This window comes from Aquarana catesbeiana, linkage group LG01 (genome assembly GCF_042186555.1).
Source record: "Aquarana catesbeiana isolate 2022-GZ linkage group LG01, ASM4218655v1, whole genome shotgun sequence".
In the NCBI taxonomy this organism is placed as follows: domain Eukaryota; kingdom Metazoa; phylum Chordata; class Amphibia; order Anura; family Ranidae; genus Aquarana; species Aquarana catesbeiana.
This window is the reverse complement of record NC_133324.1, coordinates 349,722,245-349,745,224: the sequence shown is the minus strand read 5'-3', so window position 1 is coordinate 349,745,224 and position 22,980 is coordinate 349,722,245. Positions and strand designations below refer to the sequence as shown.

General features: G+C 42.1%; 1 protein-coding gene and 1 long non-coding RNA gene across 2 annotated transcripts in view; both read right to left on the bottom strand.

Moving 5' to 3' along the window:
- RBM23 (RNA binding motif protein 23) overlaps positions 1–22,980 on the bottom strand; it is a 40,582-nt gene that overhangs the window by 16,561 nt on the left and 1,041 nt on the right. Inside the window, exons 2-7 of the mRNA XM_073632477.1 lie at positions 15,239–15,335; positions 8,119–8,252; positions 7,955–8,008; positions 5,744–5,899; positions 3,795–3,854; positions 56–173 (exon numbers count right to left, since the gene is read on the bottom strand). Of these exons, the coding sequence (XP_073488578.1) occupies positions 56–173; positions 3,795–3,854; positions 5,744–5,899; positions 7,955–8,008; positions 8,119–8,252; positions 15,239–15,310 (594 nt within the window). The 5' untranslated portion in view covers positions 15,311–15,335. The remainder of the gene's footprint in view (positions 1–55; positions 174–3,794; positions 3,855–5,743; positions 5,900–7,954; positions 8,009–8,118; positions 8,253–15,238; positions 15,336–22,980) is intronic.
- Positions 8,555–15,232, bottom strand: LOC141145648 (uncharacterized). Its single transcript, XR_012244583.1, has 2 exons — positions 10,227–15,232; positions 8,555–8,619 (listed from the first exon to the last, which is right to left on the bottom strand). It is a non-coding gene; the product is annotated as an uncharacterized lncRNA (long non-coding RNA).

Sequence of the window (22,980 nt, the reverse complement as noted above, 5' to 3'; positions counted from 1 at the left end):
GTCAGCTACAGGATTTTTGAACAAACACATAAGCCTTTATGGAGGATCATCTTACTTTTCCTACAGCAGAGAAAAAGTCCTCTAAATCACGTGGACGAATGCGAGCAGCCAGCTGCATACAAAATACTGTTCTTGCATCACGTTCTTCTGGAGTTAGGATGGGTTCTGGTTGCCTGGTAGAGATTTAAAAAACACGTGTTAAACAAAAATTCATATGTATTTTACACATGAATAGAGTGCGTCATACATACAGTAAATGTAACCTCTTCCCGCCACCTGTACACATTGGCCTCAACTGGGACTTCTTCTGTGAGGCCACATATATGCGTACCAGTGTTTGTGCTGGGAGCATGCTGCACAGTGAGCTACAAACATAGAGACCAGGCTCTCACCGAGAGCCCAGGGTGCTGTACTAACAAATCGGGAACTGGGACTCCCAGTGCCCGATTGCTGTGATAGTCTCCGATTGGCTATCACAGTGATCAGTCACTGTGCAGCCCAGCCATGTGTTTTTTCCTCCTCTGAATGGAGCGAAAGATACATTGTAGGTTTCTCCCCTTGCTAGGGGAGAAAAATGTAAACCATTGTTTCTGGGCCCTACTACTGGTACAAAGAAACAATGTACACATATATGTGGTATTGCTGCAATCATCAGGAGCAGAATAATTTTTTGGGGTTCTTTGGTGGCAAGGAGATTTGTTACCATTTACAACCAAATGAAAGCCCAATTTGTCCAAAAAAGATTAAGGTATAATCCGCCTGGACAGTCAAGTAGCTGCAATGATATGTACAGTGTTCCTAACACATGTCAAAGTTTGAGAATTGTGTCCAGGCATTAAGATCATGAAGGGGTTAAAACAAATAAGATGTATAGTTGTATGTAATCACAACATCTTCGGTACCTTGTGCCAAAACATAACCCTGAAGCTATAATGAGCCAACCACTGAAAGTCGGCACCAAAAGCTACCATAAATCTTCCGCAGTACTCCAGAAGCACACAAAAAAAGAAAAAAAAAAAAAAGGCTCAACAAAGTATTCCAGACTGGCAAAGCAGGTGTTGGCATTTTGAAGGCACCCCTCTTGGCGAGTAGGCAGCCCCACTAAAAGCAATGGGAGGCTGTCGGCTCTCACAGCTAATCGCATACAGTTGCATGTAATCGCTCATGCAGTGAGCACATGCGAGTGATCAGCCCTGGACGCTGACTGCCTGCGCTCAGGGCCGATTACTCGCACGTGCTCACTGCATGAGCGATTACATATGAGTGGGAATGATTAGCTGCCCTGTTGGCAGCCATTGCTCCACGTGCTGGGATTCTCATAGCATTTGCCAGTGTTAATATACAGTGCATCCAGAAAGTATTCCCAGCGCTTCACTTTTTCCACATTTTGTTACAGCCTTATTTCAAAATGGATTAAATTAATTTTCCTTAAAATTCTACAAACAATACCCCATAATGACAACGTGAAAAGAAGTTTGTTTGAAATCTTTGAAAATTTATATATAAAAAAAAAAAAAAAAATTGGGGTACTTTTATACTGAGGCACTTCTAAACTGGCAGTGAAACACTAAGCACTTTTTGGGGGCTTTTGAAGAGCTTTTCAGGCCCTTTGCATTTCAATGGAGAGGGGCGTTTGAGGCCCTTTTTTTAGCTCTCCAAACACTGTCCAAAGATACTGCGCTAGCAGTTTTTTCACCACCCCGCCAGGGCACCGCCCCAGTCAGAAAGCATTAATTGATTTGAATGGAAATAGGTTTTCGTGAGCTTTTCAGGCGCTCTTTTTGGCGCAAAAGCACCTCAGTGTGAAAGGGGTCTAAGTATTCTTGGCCTTCGCCATGATACTCAAAATTGACCTCAAGCGCATCCAGTTTCCACTGATCATCCTTGAGATGTTTCTACAACTTGATTGGAGTCCACCTATGGTAAATTCAGTTGATTGGACAGGATTTGGAAAGGCACACACCTGTCTATATAAAGTCCCACAGTTAGTGCATGTCAGAGCACAAACCAAGCCATGAAGCCTAAGGGATGGCCTGTAGACCTCTTAGACAGGATTGTATCGAGGCACAGAAACATTTCTGCAGCATTGAATGTCCCAATGAGCCCGGTGGCCTACATCACCCGTAAATGTAAGAAGTTTGGAACCACCAGGACTCTTCCTAGTGTGGGCTGCCTGGCCAAACTGAGTGTTTGGGGAGAAGGGCCTTCGTAAGGGAGGTGACCAAGAACTAGATGGTTACTCTGACCGAGCTCCAGCATTTCTCTACGGAGAGAGGTGAACCTTCCAGAAGAATAACCATCTCTGCAGCACTCCACCATTCATAAAGACAAAAACAGAACATTCCATAGTTCAACTCACCAACCAGTCTGCTGATCAACTGAATTAACCTGTCCAACAGTCTGCGTTAAATACAGGGGTTTAGTTAGCATGCATTTGCAAACAAATGCGTAAGCTGCAAGGCCTCTTTATGGCACCCTGAGTATGCTTGCAGTCCTAACACTACTGAATTTATGAGCGTCTCCACAGTGGGAGCATGCATTCTAATGGATAAATGAGGGGCAGGTGGGCCTGGAGGTAAGCCCAACCGCCCCTAAAGGAAGGAGAACACACTGGAGCACAATGACAGCAAAGGTGCCCAGTGTGTCCCTGGACCACACGCGTTGCATGCATGCTAACTAAACCCCCGCAGACTGTTGGACAGATCAATTTGGTTGGTCAGCAGACTGGTCTGTGAGTTGAGCTATGGAACCTTCCATTTTTGTTTGCCCTTCCATGTGCTCTTTGCTGTGAAGGTCAGTTATAGGTTGGGGCAGGGGCCATTTGTTTGTTACTCCACCTATTAGGCCTGTAAGGTAGAGTGCCTAGACGGAAGCCACTCCTCAGCAAAAGGCACATGACAGCCCGCCTGGAGTTTGCCAAAAGGCACCTGAAGGACTCTCGGACCATTAGAAACAACATTTTCTGGTCTGATGAAACAAAGATTGAAATCTATGGCCTGACCGGCATCATGTCTGGAGGAAACCAGGCACTGTTCATCACCTGGCCAATACCATCCCCTACAGTGAAGCATGGTGGTAGCAGAATCATGCTGTGGGGATGTTTTTAACCATCAGGAACTGGGAGACTAGTCAGGATCAAGGGAAAGATGAATGTATAGAGAAAATCTTGATGAAAACCTACTCCAGAGTGCTGTGGACCTCAGACTGGGGCGAAGGTTCATCTTCCAACAGGACAACGACCCTAAGCACACAGCCAAGATAACAAAAAGGAGTGGCTACAGGACAACTCTGAAAGTCCTTGAGTGGCCCAGCCAGAGCCCAGACTTGAACCAGATTGAACATCTTTGGAGAGATCTAAAAATGGCTGGAGCACCAACGCTCCCCATCCAACCTGATGGAGCTTGCGAGGTCCTGCAAAGAAAGAAGAATGGGAGAAACTGCCCAAAATGTGTGCCAAGATTGTAGCATCATACTCAGAAAGACTTGAGGCTGTAATTGGTACCAATGGTGCTTCAACAAAGTATTGAGCAAAGGCTGCAAATACTCATGTACATGGATTTTTTCTTCGTTTTTTTATTTCTAATAAATTTGCAAAGATTTCAAACAAACTTTGACGTTGTCATTACGGGGTATGGTTTGAAGAATTTTGAGGAAAATAATTCAATGAAAGTGAAGTGCTGTGAATACTTTCCGGATGCACTGCACGCATAGAAACCACAGCAAAATAAGGATAATAATGCAAAACTATAACATTTTTAAACAAAACACTTTTTGCAGTATAAAGCAAACGATACCTGATAGGACTTTTTTCCTTATGTCGGGGGCTGCGACTTTTGCTACGTGTGTGGCGCCGCCTGTCGAATGAAGTATTTATTTTGATTAGCAGTTCATTTTTGTTCAAACAAAACATTAAATAGTAAAGAGCTATTATACGAGTATTTTTTTTTCATAAGCGAATACAAAAGGTAGGTGGGTTATAAAAGCCCTTAAATATTTTAGAGGAAAAAAAAAATGTACATTTTTACTTAAAAAATGTAAACCTCTACTATTGAGTGAAAAAAAAAAAAAAAAAAAAAAACTGTAGTTAAAACAGTGTTTCCATATTTATTTACATCACTTACAGGAATCTTTTTGCCTAAAGTATTGTTCTGTTCACATACTGTATATGCATTAAATTTCATATTTAAAAAGGACAATGGAGGAGCTGAAGCCTCCCTGGATAATTAACAGCATATCCTAGGAAAATCTGAATACTGACCGTGCCTGAACACTAAGTCCCTCCATAGGCTTGAAAGGGGTGAATGGCTCCATTCAATTCCCTGGGGAGTGCAGGAAGGTGGTTTGGTTGATGTAGTTCAGCAAAAGTAGTATACCTGTACTTAACCCCTTCATGCTGACCGAACGCAAATATGGGTTCATGGCTTGAAGGGGTTATACCATTTTTTAGAGCCAGTGTTTGGCTTTTTAGTGATAACAACTGATGCAGCTAAAAGGCGCTCGGCTGTTATCCTAAAAGGAGTGGGAGAGGACAGCAATAAAAGTGAACAGATTTTGTTTAAAGGGACGTTAAATATAGAATTTTTTTTTTAAAGTTCCCCCCGTGCAGCAAAGAAAAACGCATACGTAAGCCGCAAATGTAAATGGTGTTCAAATCACACATGCGAGATATTGTCGCGATAGTCAGAGTGAGAGCAATAATTCTAGCAAAATACCTACTTTAACTCTAACCTGGTAACCGTTAATTTTTTTTTTTTAAGTGTCGCCTATGGAGATTATTTAAGGTACCGTAGGTTGTCGCCATTCCACGAGTGTACGCAATTTCAAAGCAAGACACATTAGGTATCTGATTACTCAGCATAACATCTTTCACATTATAAAAAAAAATAAATAAATAAAAATGGGCTAACTTTACTGTTTAGTTTCTTTTTTTTTTAATTCATGAAAGTGTCTCTCTCTCCCCCCCCCCCCCAAAAAAAATTTTGTTTGAAAGACCGCTGCGCAAATATCATGTGATATAAAAAATTGTAACGATAGCCATTTTATTCTCTACGGTCTCTGCTAAAAAAAAATATATATCATGTTTGGGGGTTCTAAGTAATTTTGTAGCAAACATTACGGATTTTAACTTGTAAGCAACAAATGTCAGAAATAGGCTTAGGCATGAAAGGGTTAAATTACTTTTCAGGTAATTAAAATTCACTCTAAGGGCCCATTCACACCAGAACGCAGCGTGGGAAACTCCGTGCAAGTTTCCCGCATTGTGTATAAACCGTACTGGGTGTGCGATCTGCTGTGAATGTCAAAAGTACTCCTAACACACAATTACAGAATGCAAATGTAGTGCGTTTGCTGCACCGGATCGCATGGTACTGCAGTATCATGCAATTCAGTTGCAGTGTGTTTTAAAAAGTAGTGCAAGCACTACTTTTGGTGCAATCCAATGCAATTTCAGCCCATAAACACTGCACTGAATCGCACAGGAATGCAGACACCGTTTCTGTACGATTTAAGTGTGAACCGGCCCTAAAGCAAACTATTTTAGTACTATCTTGAACAAACCATGTAATTTTTCATTTATAATCAGCAAGCTTCTTGAATGACACTAGTCTTATTTTAAGAAGAATTAACAGTCATCTGTGGGTTATGTAGTTGTCCAAATCTGTAGGAATCAAAAAACAAACCCCCACCCCCCAAAAAAACAAGAAAAAAAACCCACAACTCCTCCTCATGGTCAGTTTCTCACCCGGGACTACGGTGTCTGGAACGTTCATCTCGTCGGCGATCACGACTCCTTGAGTTGTATCTTCTTCCCCGGCTGCGGCTTCTGTGCCTGCGCTCACGGCTTCGGTGTCTATCCCTGCTGCCCCGTCGTCTGTGCCGGTCCCTACTCCGACTGCGGCTGAGTAACGAGAAGGTGATAGATTTAAAATGTACATCCATTTGGAAAACCCCCAAAAGTCTGCATCATGGAAATTGTGGCATGGCCCCTGATGAGGCTGCTGATCGCATTGCATGCCCAATAGCATGCTATTGGGCATGCGACGCGATCAGCAGCCTCATACGTGTGGGTCCAGAGCTTGCGCTTTCAAGTTCTAGCCATTATTGACATACCGTATTTATCGGCATATAACACGCACTTTTTTCCTCCGAAAATCAGGGGAAAATTGTGGGTGCGTGTTATAGGCCGATCCCCGCCGATTTTGTGTTATCAGAGCGATCGTGGCAATTGCCGCGGTCGCCGCGGACATACACAGCCGTGGGTAGATTCAAATATGGCGCCGAGACTGCAGGGATTCGTCGGAGCCGAGATACACATACCCGAGTGTTCTCGGCTCTTTTCGGCGCCGCCGTCACGCCCAGTCCCGCCCCTGGACCTGTGTTATGTCCATCATAGGGCGGGACTGGGCGTGACTAAGCGGCGCCGAAAAAAGCCGAGAACACTCGGGTATGTGTATCTCGGCTCCAACGAATCCCTGCAGTCTCTGCGCCATATTTGAATCTAATCTATCACAAAGCTGCACTGACATGGCTGGACTGGGGCAAAGCTGCACTGACAAGGCTGCACTGACACTGACAAGGCTGCAGATGGACAGATAAGGCTGCATCGATGGGCATTTTAATGTAAGTTTTTTTTCCTTAAACTTCCCTCCTAAACTTGGGGTGCGTGTTATAAGCCGGCGCGTGTTATACGCCGATAAATACGGTAACTGAGCCCTGAGTTTTAGCGCTCCTATGGCACACTGGAAAAAACATAAACCTATGTGCACCATAAAGGAAATGGACTCTACCTCTGCGGCACAATGCCCCACGGGCTATCAGTCTCAAAAGCCTGGCACCTGTATCCCTCACAACCATGAAAAAAAATGCAAAGGCTGGAGTCCACATAAAATCCTGAAGTGTCCTTTATTCTTTAACCGGTTCCCGACCGGCTCAAGTAGATATACTGCGGCAGAATGGCTCGCCTGGGTGAAATCCCGTATGGGTACGTCCTACCCCTTTTCGTCCACCAGAGGGCGTGCGCCCACTGCACGGTGGGGGGACTCAATGCACGTGGCCGATCACTGCCAATAAACACACAAATCCCTGTGCTGTCAGAGGAGAGGAGACGTCGTTTGTTCCTAGTACGTAGGAACAGCGATATGTCTCCTCTCTTATTCAGTCCTATCCCCATACAGTTAGAACACACATTTAACCCCTTGATCGCCCCCTAGTGTTAACCCCTGATATTTACACAGTAATCAGTGCATTTTTATCACTGTATAATTGTTAAAGGTCCCAAAAATGTCCGATCTGTCTGTCGCAATACTTCTAAAAATCGTAGATCACCGCCATTACTAGTAAAAAGAAAAAAAAAAAAAAAAGCCATAAATCTTTCCCATAGTTTGTAGACGCTATAACTTTTGCGCAAACCAATCAATATACGCTTATTGCGATTTTTTTTAACCAAAAATATGAAGAATATATATCGGTCTAAACTGATGAAGAAATTTGTTTTTTTGTTTTTTTTTTTTTTTAAATTTGGGCGATATAGCAAAAAAGTAAAAAATATTATTTTTTTTTCTTCAAAATTGTCGCTCTTTTTCTTTATAGCGCAAAAAATAAAAAACAGGTGATCAATTACCATCAAAAGATGAAAAAGGGACGCAAATTTAATTTGGGTACCGCATTGTATGACCGCGCAATTGTCAGTTAAAACAAGGCAGTGCGAAATTGTAAAAAGTGCTCTGGAAGGAGGTAAAATCTTCCAGGGCTGAAGTGGTTAAAAACAGCAAACATTCCTGAGTATCCATCATAAGAGGTAGCAAAGGCTGCTTAATTTCATTTCTTAATACTATGGCATGGAGCATCATTGCAGAGGAATAAGGGGTGGGTTAACATCATAATTAAAGGGAAACATGGTATATATTCCTGGAAACTTATGTTAAAACTCACTTTCAAGGAGGTATACACCTACCTTCGACGTCGATCATGACTTCTGCTCCTGCTCCTTTTCCTGCTTCTACTTCTCCTAAAAACAAAGAATATATGCAATTACATACTGTGTAGTACAGGGACCACAGATAACAAAATAAAATAACTGAGGGAAAAGAATCCCTGATGGCAAAGGTATACCCCCACCTGCTGCTGCTACTGGCATTTCCAGATCGGCTGCTGCTTGTCTCTTTCGCCTGTTCATTGTTCGTCTCTCTGGCCTGATTATTGTTTGTCTCTTTCGCCTGTTCATTGTTTGTCTCTTGATTGGGAGTTTCTTCCTGTTCAGCCCAACAAAAAATGCCACACCGACAGAAGATGGTCAGGGAAGTCCCAACATAGAATTATATGGAAGATAATGCGGCAGAGTAGGGAAACAACAAAAAGACAGAACACAAAAAAAAAAAAATCTTATTAGCTAGGAATTAAAAACAGTAGTTACTGCTATAAAAGGAGTGGACTTTTGAAAGCTCAGCCAGTAGATCAAATTTTCAAACTACCTACATCATTTCTTGACATTAATACATGACCTTACATGGAGGATGAACAGATCAGCAGAGTGCACCTCTAATTATATACCTTACCTGATACAAAAATTAGTTATTATGGGTTATTTCCCACTGTATCTTGTCTCTCAAATTCCTCGGCCTGGAGCAAACAGAGGGCATATTGCTTTATGATTTTTAGCAAGTACACACTGAGAGCAAAGTAATTAAGCATAGATGTGAGCTACAAACACACACAATGACTATCATGTAATAGTGTATAGGCATCCCCTTAGCACCATTCCCCCTCAGTTCTAGGCTTTAGTAGCCAGCAAAAAAGGCACATACCTTGTTTATTTTTTTAATTAAAAGTACATACACTAAAGCCGAATTTCAGCTATGGCTATTTTTGCATGTTTAAAATTCATTTAGCTTGGACCAATGTAACTATATTATGTGCCATACTCAGCAAAACCTGGAATTCACTGTAGTAAGCACTGCTATTACAGGGATTCCCGCTGGCTTCCGGGTCCCATGCAGCGTGGTTGACCTGCTGCTTAGTGATCACTTGCTCGGCATTGGCACCATCAGAGAACGCTTTGCATTTTTCAATGCAAGCAAAACCTTCTCCGATAGCACAAAGTGGAGAGGTGGGGCGGTGATGTCACGGCTGCCATCATCTCAATGAGATTACTTTGTATTCGCTGAGAAAATGCAAGGTGTTCTCTGAATGGTACCCATGCCTAAGCTAGCCAGCAACCTCCCGTGCTCACTAAGCAGCAGGGCAGTCACTCAGCATGGGACCTGGAATCCAGCGGCAATCACTGTAGTATCGGTGCCTCGGTGAGTGATTTCCAGCTTCCACAGAGATTGGCCAGGTATACAACATACATAGTTACATTGGTCCAATGGACCAATGTAACTATGCAAAAATCACCACACCTGAAATTCAGTTTAAGGGGGCAACACATTTAACCTTGTTATCTGCATTATGCCATGAACACATTAGCAGTGCTGCTTAAGCAGGTTATACAACTGGATCCTTGGGCTGAATGAAATAAAAATCTCTATTAGATTCCTTTATCCACGCTATACAGGGTGGATGGAGGATACCCCTGCTGCTATTTTATTCTGACAGCCCCAACATTGCCTGCATATAATTGGATGCAGATGTTGTTCGGCTAACAAATTTCTACCAGGCCCCTGTGAAAAAAATCAATTATCTTTTGTTGAGCTGGCTGGTGTTGACAGGGGCACCCGTAGCTTGAATTTTGTCTGGTTAAAAGTAAATCCATTGAAATTCCAGCTGTGTATGGCAGTCTTTACGGTGTCACCTAACTATATAAAATGATCCCCCTGGAAGTAAATAAGTGGCAGATATCAATCATGTCTTTTTTCACTTCTTCCCAAACAAAAGATGTATACATGTGAATATATATATATATATATATATATATATATATATATATATATATATATATATATATATATATATATATATATATATATATATATATATATATATATATATATATATATATATATATATCACAGTTCAGCTGTTTGGACCTCATTCTTAACAGTTATGCTACATTCACTGCTAAGGGCAAACACATAGAAGCACCATTCATGTGTGTGTCCCTTACACACCAATGAAACAGAGGGAGCTTTTATTCTGTCACAATGCTTTCAACAATACTAACACTAATGACCACAATAAGATAAAACACTGGGTACAGGTAAGCATTGGGAGATAGCTGGATCACTTACTTTTCTCAGCAGTAGTTATATATTCATATATTATTCAACACGGGACTCTAAACATCTATGGCTAATGCAGCAATGTCCGGAGTTCTGTGTAAATATCAGAAAGTACAACTTGTACAATTTAAGCCATGCTCTTTTAAGTTATTAAAATTTGTTGCCCCTTGTATTGCAGAACCACCTCTGTCCGAAGGAGCTAAACCCCTATCCCACAAACAGATCTTTGCTTTGGTCCTGTGGTAGTCTTGACGTCAAACATTGTTCAAGGCCCTTCCCCGGAAGAGCAGGGCAGGGAGGAGGACTAGGTTCTATGAAGAGAAAGGGAGCAGCGTGTTATTGATTGACTGACAGGCTCTCTTTATAACAGGTAAGTGGGCGAGGAGCACCAGCAGTGAAAACTTAGAAACCAACTACCAATAGTAAGAACAGTAATGCAACTTTATTTTGGAGGTTCCCAAGTTATCTGTGAAGATAGTCAAAGAGAGCATTAAATGAATTACTGTTCTTGGTTTATCCCTCTATCAAATTGTAAGGCTTTTTAAAGCAAAAGTTCAATTATTGTTGAAATGACCTTACTGGACAGGCATCTTGTAGTAAAGGTTATGCTACTATTTGCAGAGTTTTAGAATTATCAGTGAGAGGCTCCATTCACATTGGAGCATCTCCAAAGTCGCACAATTTCCAGCGCGACCTTGATCTGACTTTACACTTTGTGGTTCTAAGTCACATCAAAAGTCACACCAAAGTATTGCAGGCACCTTTTCAAAGTCGCTGCGACTTGAAATTATACAATTGAAAGAAATGGGCTGCAACTATGATGTCCAAAGTCGCATAACAAATCACACAAGTGTGAATGGAGCCTTTGGGTATGTGCACATACGTGTTCTTACTTTGACTAGAAAAGGATTGAAATAGGAAATAAAAGTAACTCCCTTTATTGCTACATAGTAAAATGCGTTAAAAAATGACATGTCAATCGAGTAAAATTCTCAAACCAGTGGTTTAGTCCCATAGTAAGGGCAAGACCAAAAATCCAGGTAATATTCACTTTTGTTTATAGGGCAACTAACTTCCCAATCTCTAATTGGGGGGGGGGGGGGCTTGTATTAAAAAATATATTTTTGCTTTTCTAGAAATGTACTAGCATCTTAGAGTGATTATGAATATATACATTCCAGCGCTTACACAGTATCTCACAAAAGTGAGTACACCCCTCACATTTTTGTAAATATTTTATTATATCTTTACATGTGAAAACACTGAAGAAATGAAACTTTGCTACAATGTAAAGTAGTGATTGTATAACACTGTAAACTTGCTGTCCCCTCAAAATAACTCACGCTAGCAACAAAAGTGAGTACACCCCTAAGTGAAAATGTACAAATTGGGCCCTATTAGCCATTTTCCCTCCCCAATGTCACAGGACTCGTTAGTGTTACACGGTCTCATGTGTGAATGGGGAGCAGGAGTGTTAAATTTGATGTTATTGCTCTCACTCTCTCATACTGGTCACTGGAAGTTCAACATAGCACCTCATGGCAAAGAGCTCTCAGAATCTGATAAAAAGAATTGCTGCTCTACATAAATATGGCCTAGGCCAGAGACATGCAATTAGCGGACCTCCAGCTGTTGCAAAACTACAAGTCCCGTCATGCTTGTGGCTGTCAGAGAGTCTTGCTATGCCTCATGCGACTTGTAGCTCTGCAACAGCTGGAGGTCCGCTAAATGCATATCCCTGGCCTAGGCTATAAGAAGATTGCCAAGACCCTGAAACGGAGCTGCAGCACAGTGGCCAAGGCCATACAGCGGTTTAACAGGACAGGTTCCACTCAGAACAGGCCTCGCCATGGTCAACCAAAGAAGTTGAGTGCACGTGCTCAGCGTCATATCCAGTGGTTGTCTTTGGGAAACAGATGTATGCATGCTGCCAGCACTGCTACAGGAGGTTGAAGGGGTGGGGTCAGCCTGTCAGTGCTCAGACCATACGCTGCACACTGCATCAAATTGGTCTGCATGGCTGTCGTCCCAGAAGGAAGCCTCTTCTAAAGATGATGCACAAGAAAGCCAGCAAACAGCTTGCTGAAGACAAGCAGACTAAGGACATGGATTACTGGAACCATGTTCTGTGGTCTGATGAAACCAAGATAAATGTATTTGGTTCAGATGGTGTCAAGCATGTGTGGTGGCAACCAGGTGAGGAGTACAAAGACAAGTGTGTCTTGTCTACAGTCAAGCATGGTGGGGGGAGTGTCATAGTCTGGGGCTGCACGAGTGCTGCCGACACTGGGGAGCTACCGTTCATTGAGAGAACCATGAATGCAAACATGTACTGTGACATACTGAAGCAGAGCATGATCCCCCTCCCTTTGGAGACTGTGACGCAGAGCAGTATTCCAACATAATGACCCAAAACACACCCGAGATGACCACTGTTTTGCTAAAGAAGGGTAAAGGTGATGGACTGGCCAAGCATGTCTCCAGACCTAAACCCTATTGAGCATCTGTGGGGCATCTTCAAAACGGAAGGTGGAGGAGCGCAAGGTCTCTAACATCCACCAGCTCCATGATGTCATTATGGAGGAGTGGAAGAGGACTCCAGTGGCAACCTGTGAAGTTCTGGTGAACTCCATGCCCAAGTGGGTTAAGGCAGTGCTGGAAAATAATGGTGGCCATTATGTTGAGGGGACAGCAAATTTACACTTGTATACAAGCTGTACACTCACTACTTTACATTGTAGCAAAGTGTAATTTCTTCAGCGTTGTCACATGAAAAGATATAAAATATTTACAAAAATGTGAGGGGTGTACTCACTTTTGTGAGATACTGTATATAGAAAGGTCCCTAAAAAGTCTTTTATAATCAAAACAAAGTGCTACATTGTAATACTATCTTTCTCAGTCCCGTGGGGAAAAAAAAAAAAAATCAAACTCTCAACAGATCTCTTTCACACTTAACACATAAAAACAGATTATAGGCCTCAATGAACTCCAAATGTCTTGAATTACTCCGTGTGGTCTGTGCCTCTACACTTCCCAGCCTCTAGCAGGTGCAACCAAAAAATAAAACTATACAGTGTAGTATGGCACACAATGAACTTTATTAAATCATTTATAAAATTGCGCTTGCATAAAGCCATAACCAAAAGTGTAAATCTTATTGTGTGCGCCATCTCCCTTATGCATCATATCCCCCATGCAGATGTGAACGTGGAGAAGCACAGTCAAGGAGGAAATAAAGACATCTCATCTGGAGTTGTTATTGAGCTTTATATGAACTGTTTTTAAGCGTTACGGGTCAAATAAATCTGGTGAGAGTATAAAGGATTAAACACACACCCCCCTCCTGCAGCTCAGGTATCCAGGGCCTGTAAAATCTACAGAACCTGCTGAATGCCTGACTGCCATGGAGCCTGTAAATACAGCAGAGATCAGCAGTGCAAGGGGTAGGTATTTACCCTTTTCTTTGCAAGGGTGCCTTTGATTCTGATATTTTAGAAAGCACTAGAGATACATTTGAAACATGTACATGCCCTAACAATTCTTACAGTGAACAGAACCACAGGTTATTTCAGATTTAATTAACTGGTATAACTAAACTAAGCATTCCCATTTAGAGCAGTTTCTCATTAACCAAGTCCTAACCTACTGCTACATAGGATCTCTTTATCCATGTTTTCTATCACATTCAAATACACCTCTTTTTAGAAAATTTAGAAATTAGAAGCCAACAGCTACACATACTGCAGCTGCTGGCTTTTAACAATAGGACACTTACCTGTCCTGGAGTCCAGCGATGTCGGCACCGCAGCTGATGCTTCCTTCAGCTGTCAGGTGCTGCCGCCGCCATTGCAGGTAAGGGTACCCAGCAGTGTAGCCTTACAGCTTTACGCTGGGAACCATACTGGCCCCGCTCCTCTCTCCTACTGGCCCGGCGACAGGGAGGAGGAGAGCGCCCCGCAGTGATGGCACGGGCCGCGGCCCGGACGTGGGAACAGGATGCCTGTCAAAGACAGGTATCCTTTCCCTCCTCCCCCCCGAAAGGTGCCAATTGTGGCACCGGAGGGGGAGAGGAGACAAATGAGCGCAAGTTCCACTTTTGGATGGAACTCCACCTTAATTTGTAAAAGGAGTTTAATTTTTAGTGTTGCTTTATATACACTGAATTCAGTTCCTTTGTTAAAAACAGGCTATTAGAAAGGTTTTATGTAAAATTTGAAAATTATTAAATATACACACTAAAAGCAGCCACTTAGGGTTTACATACGAAAAATGTTCTTAAACAAAGAGCATGCTCTAAAGTGCATAAGCAAGTCATTGCAACCTCAGACATATTTTTACTAAAACTGCAACACAGAAACATATCTATGCACAAGATATCAGAATGCACCCCAGAGTTAAAACGTTATTTTGTTGAAACGTGGAAAAAAGTAACTTTTTTCAGAAAAGGTGACTGGACTACTACCCAAGAGACTGTCGCAGTACAAATGCAATGGCATTGGCGACCCTCTGTTGATGTGGTGCTTTGTGGTTAGGCAAATCTACAAGCCTTAAGTTATTCTAGCAGATGGGCCAACAGCAGAATTATGCGGTCTCTATAAAAATAGCAGCAATCTAACCAGACGACTTCTGTACAAAAGCCAACCACCATCAGCTTCATGCAGAAAGACTAGTAGAGTAAGAATGACCAATCTGAACTAATATTGTTAACAGAAACCGATTTGCAATGATTTTCCGCTGTGTTCAACAGCTTTTTTTTTTTTTTTTCACTGCTGCAGAAGCGATCACAAATCATCTCGATATACAGCAGGTTATGGACTTGGCTTTAAGAAACTGACACAAAAGAGAGTCAGAATGAATAAAAAAAAAAAAAAAACGAACTGTATTCAGCCAGCAGACTGTACATTACTGCTTTCATACAGTGCATGCCAATAGAAGAAAGGCACCTCTAGTATTTAACCTAGAAAAAAAAAAATTAAATGTTTTATTTTTTTTCTTTTTATATCACTTCTTAGACTTACCTCCCTCTCTTGGTTTTTATAAGGCGCCTCCAGCATTGCTTCAATCACAATATCAAAGTCATCTGATGCCATGTCTGCTAACCAATGAGTTTATATTCTAAACAAAGAATAAAGAAACAATATCACCATAGTGGGACATACAAACATCTGATCATCCAGTTATATGTAAACCCTAACCGTGAAATACTCTTATTTCCTCCCTTTTGGTCTGTTAAATTGCTGTGCTGTCAGCCCACAATAGGACTTAGGAATAGAGTGCATTTCTGGCAGAGGTTTTTTTTTCCCGTTAACCACTTGACCCTCAGAAAGTTTTACTCTCTTCAGGATCAGAGCATTTTTTTTGCTATTCAGCACTGAGCTACTTTAACCACTTGCCAACCAGCTCATGCACATATACGGCGGCAGGTTGGCAGCGCAAATCACCGTACCTGTCCAGCGGCATGCTCGATGTCCGCTGGCGACCCGCAATCGCCTAGTACAGAGGCAGAATGGGGATCTGCCAGTGTAAACTACCAGATCTCCGTTCTGACAGGGGACATATCAGATCTTCTGTTCCCTGTGATCACGAACATTGATCTCTGTCATGTCCCAGTGAGCCCACCCCCCTACAGTTAAAACACACCTAAGGAACACACTTAACCCCTTGATCGCCCCCTAGTGTTAACCCCTTTCCTGCCAGTGTCTAGTTTACATTGATCAGTGCATTTTATAGCACTGAACAATGTAGTAATGACACTTTTTGGGGACCAGTGACATTTGCAGTCAGATTTGTTTGCTGCAATGTCGCAGTCCGAAATAAATAAGTCGCAGATCGCCACCATTACTAGTAAAAATAAAATTTCCTAAATCTATCCCATAATTTGTAGACATGATAACTTTTGCGCAAACCAATCAATATACGCCTATTGCGTTTTTTTTTTTTTTTACCCAAAATATGTAGGAGAATATATATCGGCCTAAACTGAATACATTTAAAAAAAATTTTTTTTGGATAATGCATTATAGCAACAAAAAAAAGATTTTTTTTTTTTTCAAAATTGTCGCTCTCTGTTTGTTTACAGTGTAAAAGATAAAACAGAAGAGGTTATCAAATACCACCAAAAGAAAGCCCTATTTGTGGGAAAAAAAAGGATGTCAATTTTGTTTAGGTACAGCGTCGCACGACCGCGCAATTGTCAGTTAAAGCAATGCAGTGCCGTATCGCAAAAAATAGCCTGGTCATTAAGGGGGAAAATCCTTCCGGGGCTGAAGTGGTTAACTGGCAATCACGCAGTCATGCAACGCTGTGCGCAAAATGAATTTTGTATCTTTTTTTTTTTCACGCAACTAGAGCTTTCTTTTGGTGGCATTTGATCACCACTGGGTTTATTATTTTTTGCGATATAAATGAAAAAATACTGAAATTTTTTCCTGGTATTTTCTACTGTTATAAAATATATCCAATAAAATTAAATTCTGTCATAAATTTAGGCCAAAATTTATTCTGCTACATATCTTCCCGATAAGTGTATATTAATTGGTTTGTGCGAAAGTTAGGCCCCTTTTTCACATGTGCGAACCATTCAGATGCGCCTGTCAGTTTTTTCAGGCGGATCTGAACGGTCACTCCATACATCTCTATGTAGCGACAGATGTCAGCGGTGACATGTCCGCTGACATTCGATCCGCAAAATCCAGACAGATGGATGTCCTATTTTCCATCCATCTGGCGGATCGGATGAAAACGGACAGGCGGTCCGTAATCATCCGATCCCCCCATAGAGGAGAGCGGTCTCTCCGACAGGTCCGTCCCTGCACAGTGTGCAGAAACAGACTTGTCATCCGCCGGCTCAGCGGGGATCAACGGAGCAATCCCAGCTGAGTAAGCGGATGGCTAAATAAGGATCCGCAGGTCGGAAAGGGGCCTTAGAGTCTACTATGGTAAATATATTTGAAAACTGATCAAACCTGGTGTACTGACAGCCTTTTTTCTCTTAACTTTTTTTTTTTTTTTTTTTTTTATAGCTCAGTTTCACCATAGTGACATAGCAAGAAATCTTTCAGGATGCCCTAGCAGAGGATCGGTAAACACGTCTCATTATTACTGATCCTTTGTGTGTCTGTCCTGAATGAACACTAGAGTGTTCAGTGCTGTTCACTTGAATAGCAGATGATCAGAATACTGTGTTCAGTGTTAGTGAGGGCAGCTGCAAGGAGGGAGATTGAGTGAAATATCAGGGATTTCAGATGTGAACCTAGACTCCCCCACAAGTACACATGTGCAACTCACACCATGGTAATGCACAATATGATTTTCGGTGTGGTGCAGTATTCCAGCGGGTTCGCACTTTTTTGTAAATTACATTCAGTCAACGCTACAAGTAGCAGCACACTGTAATGCATTGCTACGCATTGTAATCTGCATTGCTATGAAATATAAGGCTGGATTATTTCATCACAAAACACACAGTATTGTAGATCATGTGTTACCACGAGGAGTAGGTGTGAAGCACAATGTGGTATTGCACACTAAGGAGTATTTTACTAAAACTGGAGTGTGCAAAATCTGGTGCAGCACGGAATATAAACCAATCAGCTTCCAGGCTTTGGTGTCAAAGATTAATTGAACAAGCTGAAGTTAGGAGCTGATTGAATACAATGCAGAGCTGTACCAGATTTTGAACTCTCCAGTTTTAGTAAATCAACTCCAAGCTGTGTTGGTGCTCTGCAGTACACTAAAGGCCTGTTCACACCAGTGTCCATTACTTTCTAAAAATGACATTCATTCAATGCAATGCATTGCAACTTGCTGAATTGCGATAAAATGCATGCATGGATATTTTTTTTTTAACTTTACATTTTTATTAGCTTTATAAAAGAGCAATCCAAGGAATGTGAACATTCTTAGTTACAGTAAGTATGTTATGGTTAACATTATTTAACAGCAAACAACTGTAAATTTATAAGTAAAATAATAAACCATTGTATGGCACAAAATCTTGCAGTGAAATAAGTTTGTATAGTGTCCTTTGATCCGTCTACCCCAACGAGTGCTAACTGTAGACGGATCCAATTCTACTCTTTATAAAAGGTAACAGGTACAATAAGAATAAATCAGTAGTATACAACCTAGTATTAATTATACATCTCAACCTTTTAAATAGTTAGAGGCTCTTTGATTTTTAAGCCATTATTGCAAGTTTCTTATAAAGTTATCAACGGAGGAGTTTTTTCTGAGCTAGAAGCAGCTCATATTGGGCTTGAGTGTTTATTCTAGCGACCGCCCTTGACAAGTTAGGAGTTTCTGTAGATTTCCATATGCTTGTGATGGTTAGCCTTGCCGCTACCAGAGTATGTGTTACTATCGTCCTAAAACATAGTGGGTATCTATCCAGGATTATTCCTAGTAAGGCCATTTCTGGTGTCAAATCTATTAACATGCCTGTGAGGTCTGCTATAAAGAGGAGATAGTGTTCCCAAAACTTGTTCAATTTTTGCAGGCCCATAGTGTATGGTATAGGTTACCTGAAGACTCATTGCACCTCCAACATAATGGCGATATGAAGGGGAATATTTTTGCCAATCTATATATCACATCACTTTTTAAGGATTTTTTGAGCATAGTCCAAAATGTTCAATGCAAGCAGATGTTTTAGTTATTGTTGTTCTAGCTTTTTTCCCATTGTTCCCAAGACAATGTTTGTGAGAGGTCTTTCTGCCATTTCAACCTGTTGGGATTTTTCCCATTTGTAGAGATGGATGAAAGGGAGGTATAAAATAAAGATATTCCCTATTTTGTTTTTATTTAAAATGGTTATCTGTTAAGTAATCCCAGATTATCGGGGGGAATGGTTATGTCTTCTAGTTTTTTTTTTTTTTTTTAAGCGGTTGTTTTTGTTCTTTTAATTTTCGACTATGTTTTTGTGATGATTTGGTAAATATTGGTAGGTTTGAAATCCTTGCTTTACCCAATCACTTGTTGATATTTTTATTCTACTATTCTTGTCGGAGTTGGTACTTTAGTACAAATAATTTCTTTATTAGATTAGGAAAGAATATGTTTCCATGCAATTAAGGTTGCTTTTATAGATAGGAGGTTGGGTAAGAGTATTTTTTTTTTTTTGTATTATATGCTTGGCCATAGACAGAGCGTATAAATCATGTCCTTTTGTGAATTATGCATAGATAATTTTATTGCCAGCACGCACAACATTGCTGAATAAGAGTTACTACAAGGCATAGGTGTGAAACCAATCTCCAAAATTATTTGTCCATTTAGCCCCGGTTCACACAGGGGGCGGCACGACTTGCAGGTCGCCTCAGCGTGGCGACCTGCAAACGACTTCCGCAGCGATTTGCAAAACGACTTCTGTATAGAAGTCTATGCAAGTCGCCCCCAAAGTAGTACAGGAACCTTTTTCTAAGTCAGAGCGACTTGCGTCGCTCCTATTAGAACGGTTCCATTGTACAGAACGGGAGGCGACTTGTCAGGCGGCTAGGTCGCCTGACAAGTTGCCCCTGTGTGAACCGGCTCTTACAGTTTTGCGTACTTTGACTTTCACCGTTTCCTAAAGACACAATTTAAAATCTACTAATATTTGTAACATTGTACTAAACCCATCGATTTAACAGTTTAAAAAAAAAAGTTACATTTCTGGAATGCCGGGATTCCCAACTGTCATATTGGATGTGTTCTCGACCAAACTGTCAAACCGCCAAATGGCTAGTGTTATAACTGATCACATGTGCAGCACCATAGCAATTGCAGATCAAACAGATCCCATAGGTGAACTTACACTGTAAAAAAAACATGCAACAAAAAAGCCTCAAAATCACCTACATATGATACGCAAAAGTGTGATTGAGGGCTAAGAGATTTCCCTTACACTTCTTAAAGCCGGCCATAAACGATTTAAATCTCGGCAGGTTCAGCAGGGACTGCACGCGATTTGATGCTTGGGCAGTCCCTATGGGCAAACCAATTGTACCCAAGCCGATCCATCGATTGAGGTTTAACAGAGCGATCCCTGCTGAGCAATCGGATATTCACGGGTCGGATCAACACAGATCCGCACGTGTGGGGCAGAATTCTGCTTTAACTGCTTAACAACTTCAATACCAGGCACTTTCCCCCCCTTCCTGCACAGGCCAATTTTCAGCTTTCAGTGCTGTCGCACTTTGAATGACAATTGAGCGGTCATGCAACACTGCACCCAACCCAAATTTGTATCATTTTCTTCCCACAAATAGAGATTTCTTTTGGTGGTATTTGATCACCTCTGGGGGTTTTTATTTTTTGCTAAAATAAAGAATGACTGAAAATTTCGAAAAAAATAAGTTTATGTTATAAGATTTTGTAAATAAGCAAGTGTTCTCCTTCACCGATGGGCATTGATGAGGCTGCACTGACAAGGCGGCACTAATGAGATGGCATCAATGAGTTGGCACTGATGGACACTGATAGGCATCACTGATAAGGAGGCACTGGCAGGAATTACTGATGGGCACCGATTGGCATCCCTGGTGGTCATGGGCGGCATACCTGGTGGTTTTCAGTGGTGGGCATAATCAATCAGTGCAGACCCCCATCCCCCCACCCCCCCCCCCGGTCAGAAGAGCCGCATCTATCAGACGTGAGTGAGGAAAAGCCAATACACGGCTCTCCCTGTTTACACCGTGATCAGCTGTGACTGGACATTATATGATGTCCAGTCAGGATAACAGAACCACCGCCTGGCCGTCATTTTGCTATAGGCAGGGCGGGAAGTGGTTAAGGACCGTCCCATGTACATATACTGCGGCAGGGTGTCCCTTAAGTGCAAAATCATGTACCTGTGTGTGATTCCTCTCTTCAGCTCTGGGGCTGTTGACACAGCGGTACCTGCCGATCATTCACAGTAGAGGCAGAACGGTGGTCTGCCTATGTAAACAAGGCAGACCGCCATTCTGTGTGGGAGGAAGATGGCGATCTTGTGTTTCTGCTAAGTAGAAACACGGATCTCCGTTTTACTCCAGTCACAGCATTTCCACCCCCCACAGTTAGAAAGCACTCCCTAGGAGCACATTTAACCCTTTGATTGCCCCTGATGTCAACCCCTTCCCTGCCAGTGTCATTTAAGCACTGATCACCGTATTGGGGTCACTGGTCCCCAAAAAGTGTCACAGTGTCAGATTTATCCGCCGCAAAGTAGCAGTCCCGCTAAAAACATTTTTTTTTTTTTTTTTTTTAAAGTCCATAAATCTATCCCATAGTTTGTAGATGCTATAAGGCCCCTTTCACACTGGGGCGGTGGGGGCGTTGGCGGTACAACAGCGCTATCTATAGCGCTGCTGTACCGTCGTTCTTGCAGCGGTATTCAGCCGCTAGCGGTGCGGTTTTAACCCCCGCTGGCGGCCGAAAAAGGGTTAAAATCCCTCGTACAGCGCGGCTATAGCCGCGCTGTCCCATTGATTTCAATGGGCAGGAGTGGTTTAGGAGCGGCGAATACACCGCTCCAAAGAAGCGGTTTGCAGGACTTTTTTTACCGTCCTGCCAGCGCACCACTTCAGTGTGAAAGCCCTCGGGCTTTCACACTGAACAAACAGCGGAGGCTGTTTAGGGGCGGTTTGCAGGCGGTATTTTTAGCGCAATACCGCCTCAGTGTGAAAGGGTCCTAACTTTTGCGCAAATCTATATACATATTGGCCTAAATTGACAAAGAAATTAGATTTTTTACTGGATATGTTTTACAGCTAAAAGTTAATAGGTTTTTTTTTCCCCCCTTCTTCAAAATTTACTTTTTTCCCAAAGAATAAATAATAAAGAATAAAAACTGCAGAGGTGATTGAATACCACCAAAGGAAAGCTCTAATTGTGGGGGAAGGACATCAATTTAATTTTTTTATTTTGGTACGTCGTATGACCGCGCAATTGTCAGTTAAAGTAAAGCAGTGCTGTAGCGCAAAAAAATGGCCTAGTCATTAAGTGGGTAAAACCTTCCAGGGCTGAAGCGGTAAAAGAGGAGATCTAGCTGAATTTTTTTTTTTAAAGTCAGCAGCTACAAACACTGTAGCTGCTGACTTTTAATAAGCACACTTACCTGTCCATGGAGCCCATGATGTCAGCTGCCCGAGGCCGATACGTCAATCGGATCAGGTGCCCGGCGCCACCATTCGAACTAAGGGAAACAGGCAGTGGAGCCTTGCGGCTTCACTGCCCCTTTCCTACTGCGCCCGGCGCTTTGTGAATGGTCGGCTGTGTTCTGGGAGACACACACACACACAGTTCCCAGAACACAGCGCGCCCCAGAAAACAATGTGAGGAGGAGAAGACTGAAGATCACCGCAGAGTAGGAAGTGGCAGATTACGACGGTCTGCCTAGCAACAGCCATTTCTGGTAAATAAAACATTTTTTTTTCTTCAATTTTTTAGGAGCATTTTTATGTATTTTTTTTAATAAGGGTGGACCTCCGCTTTAAAGTAGACAACTGCAAGCAGGTTCCTTCTTACAGAAGAGACACCTACCGGCTCACAGTCATCAGAAAGTACACCAAGTTGCGCACGCACAGCTCAGTTTACATTCCGGCATAGAACCTGTGTGCCGGGATAACCTAACCCCCTGCACATACGTGACATCATCCCGTGCCGGTCGCACCCTGGCACCTAGAAGAACAGGGCCTTGTAGGGTTGCCACCTCATCCCTTTAAACATATTAATTACACAATTTGGATCCCCCCCCCCGTGTCACATTTGGCACCTTTTAGGGGGGAGCAGATACCTGTCT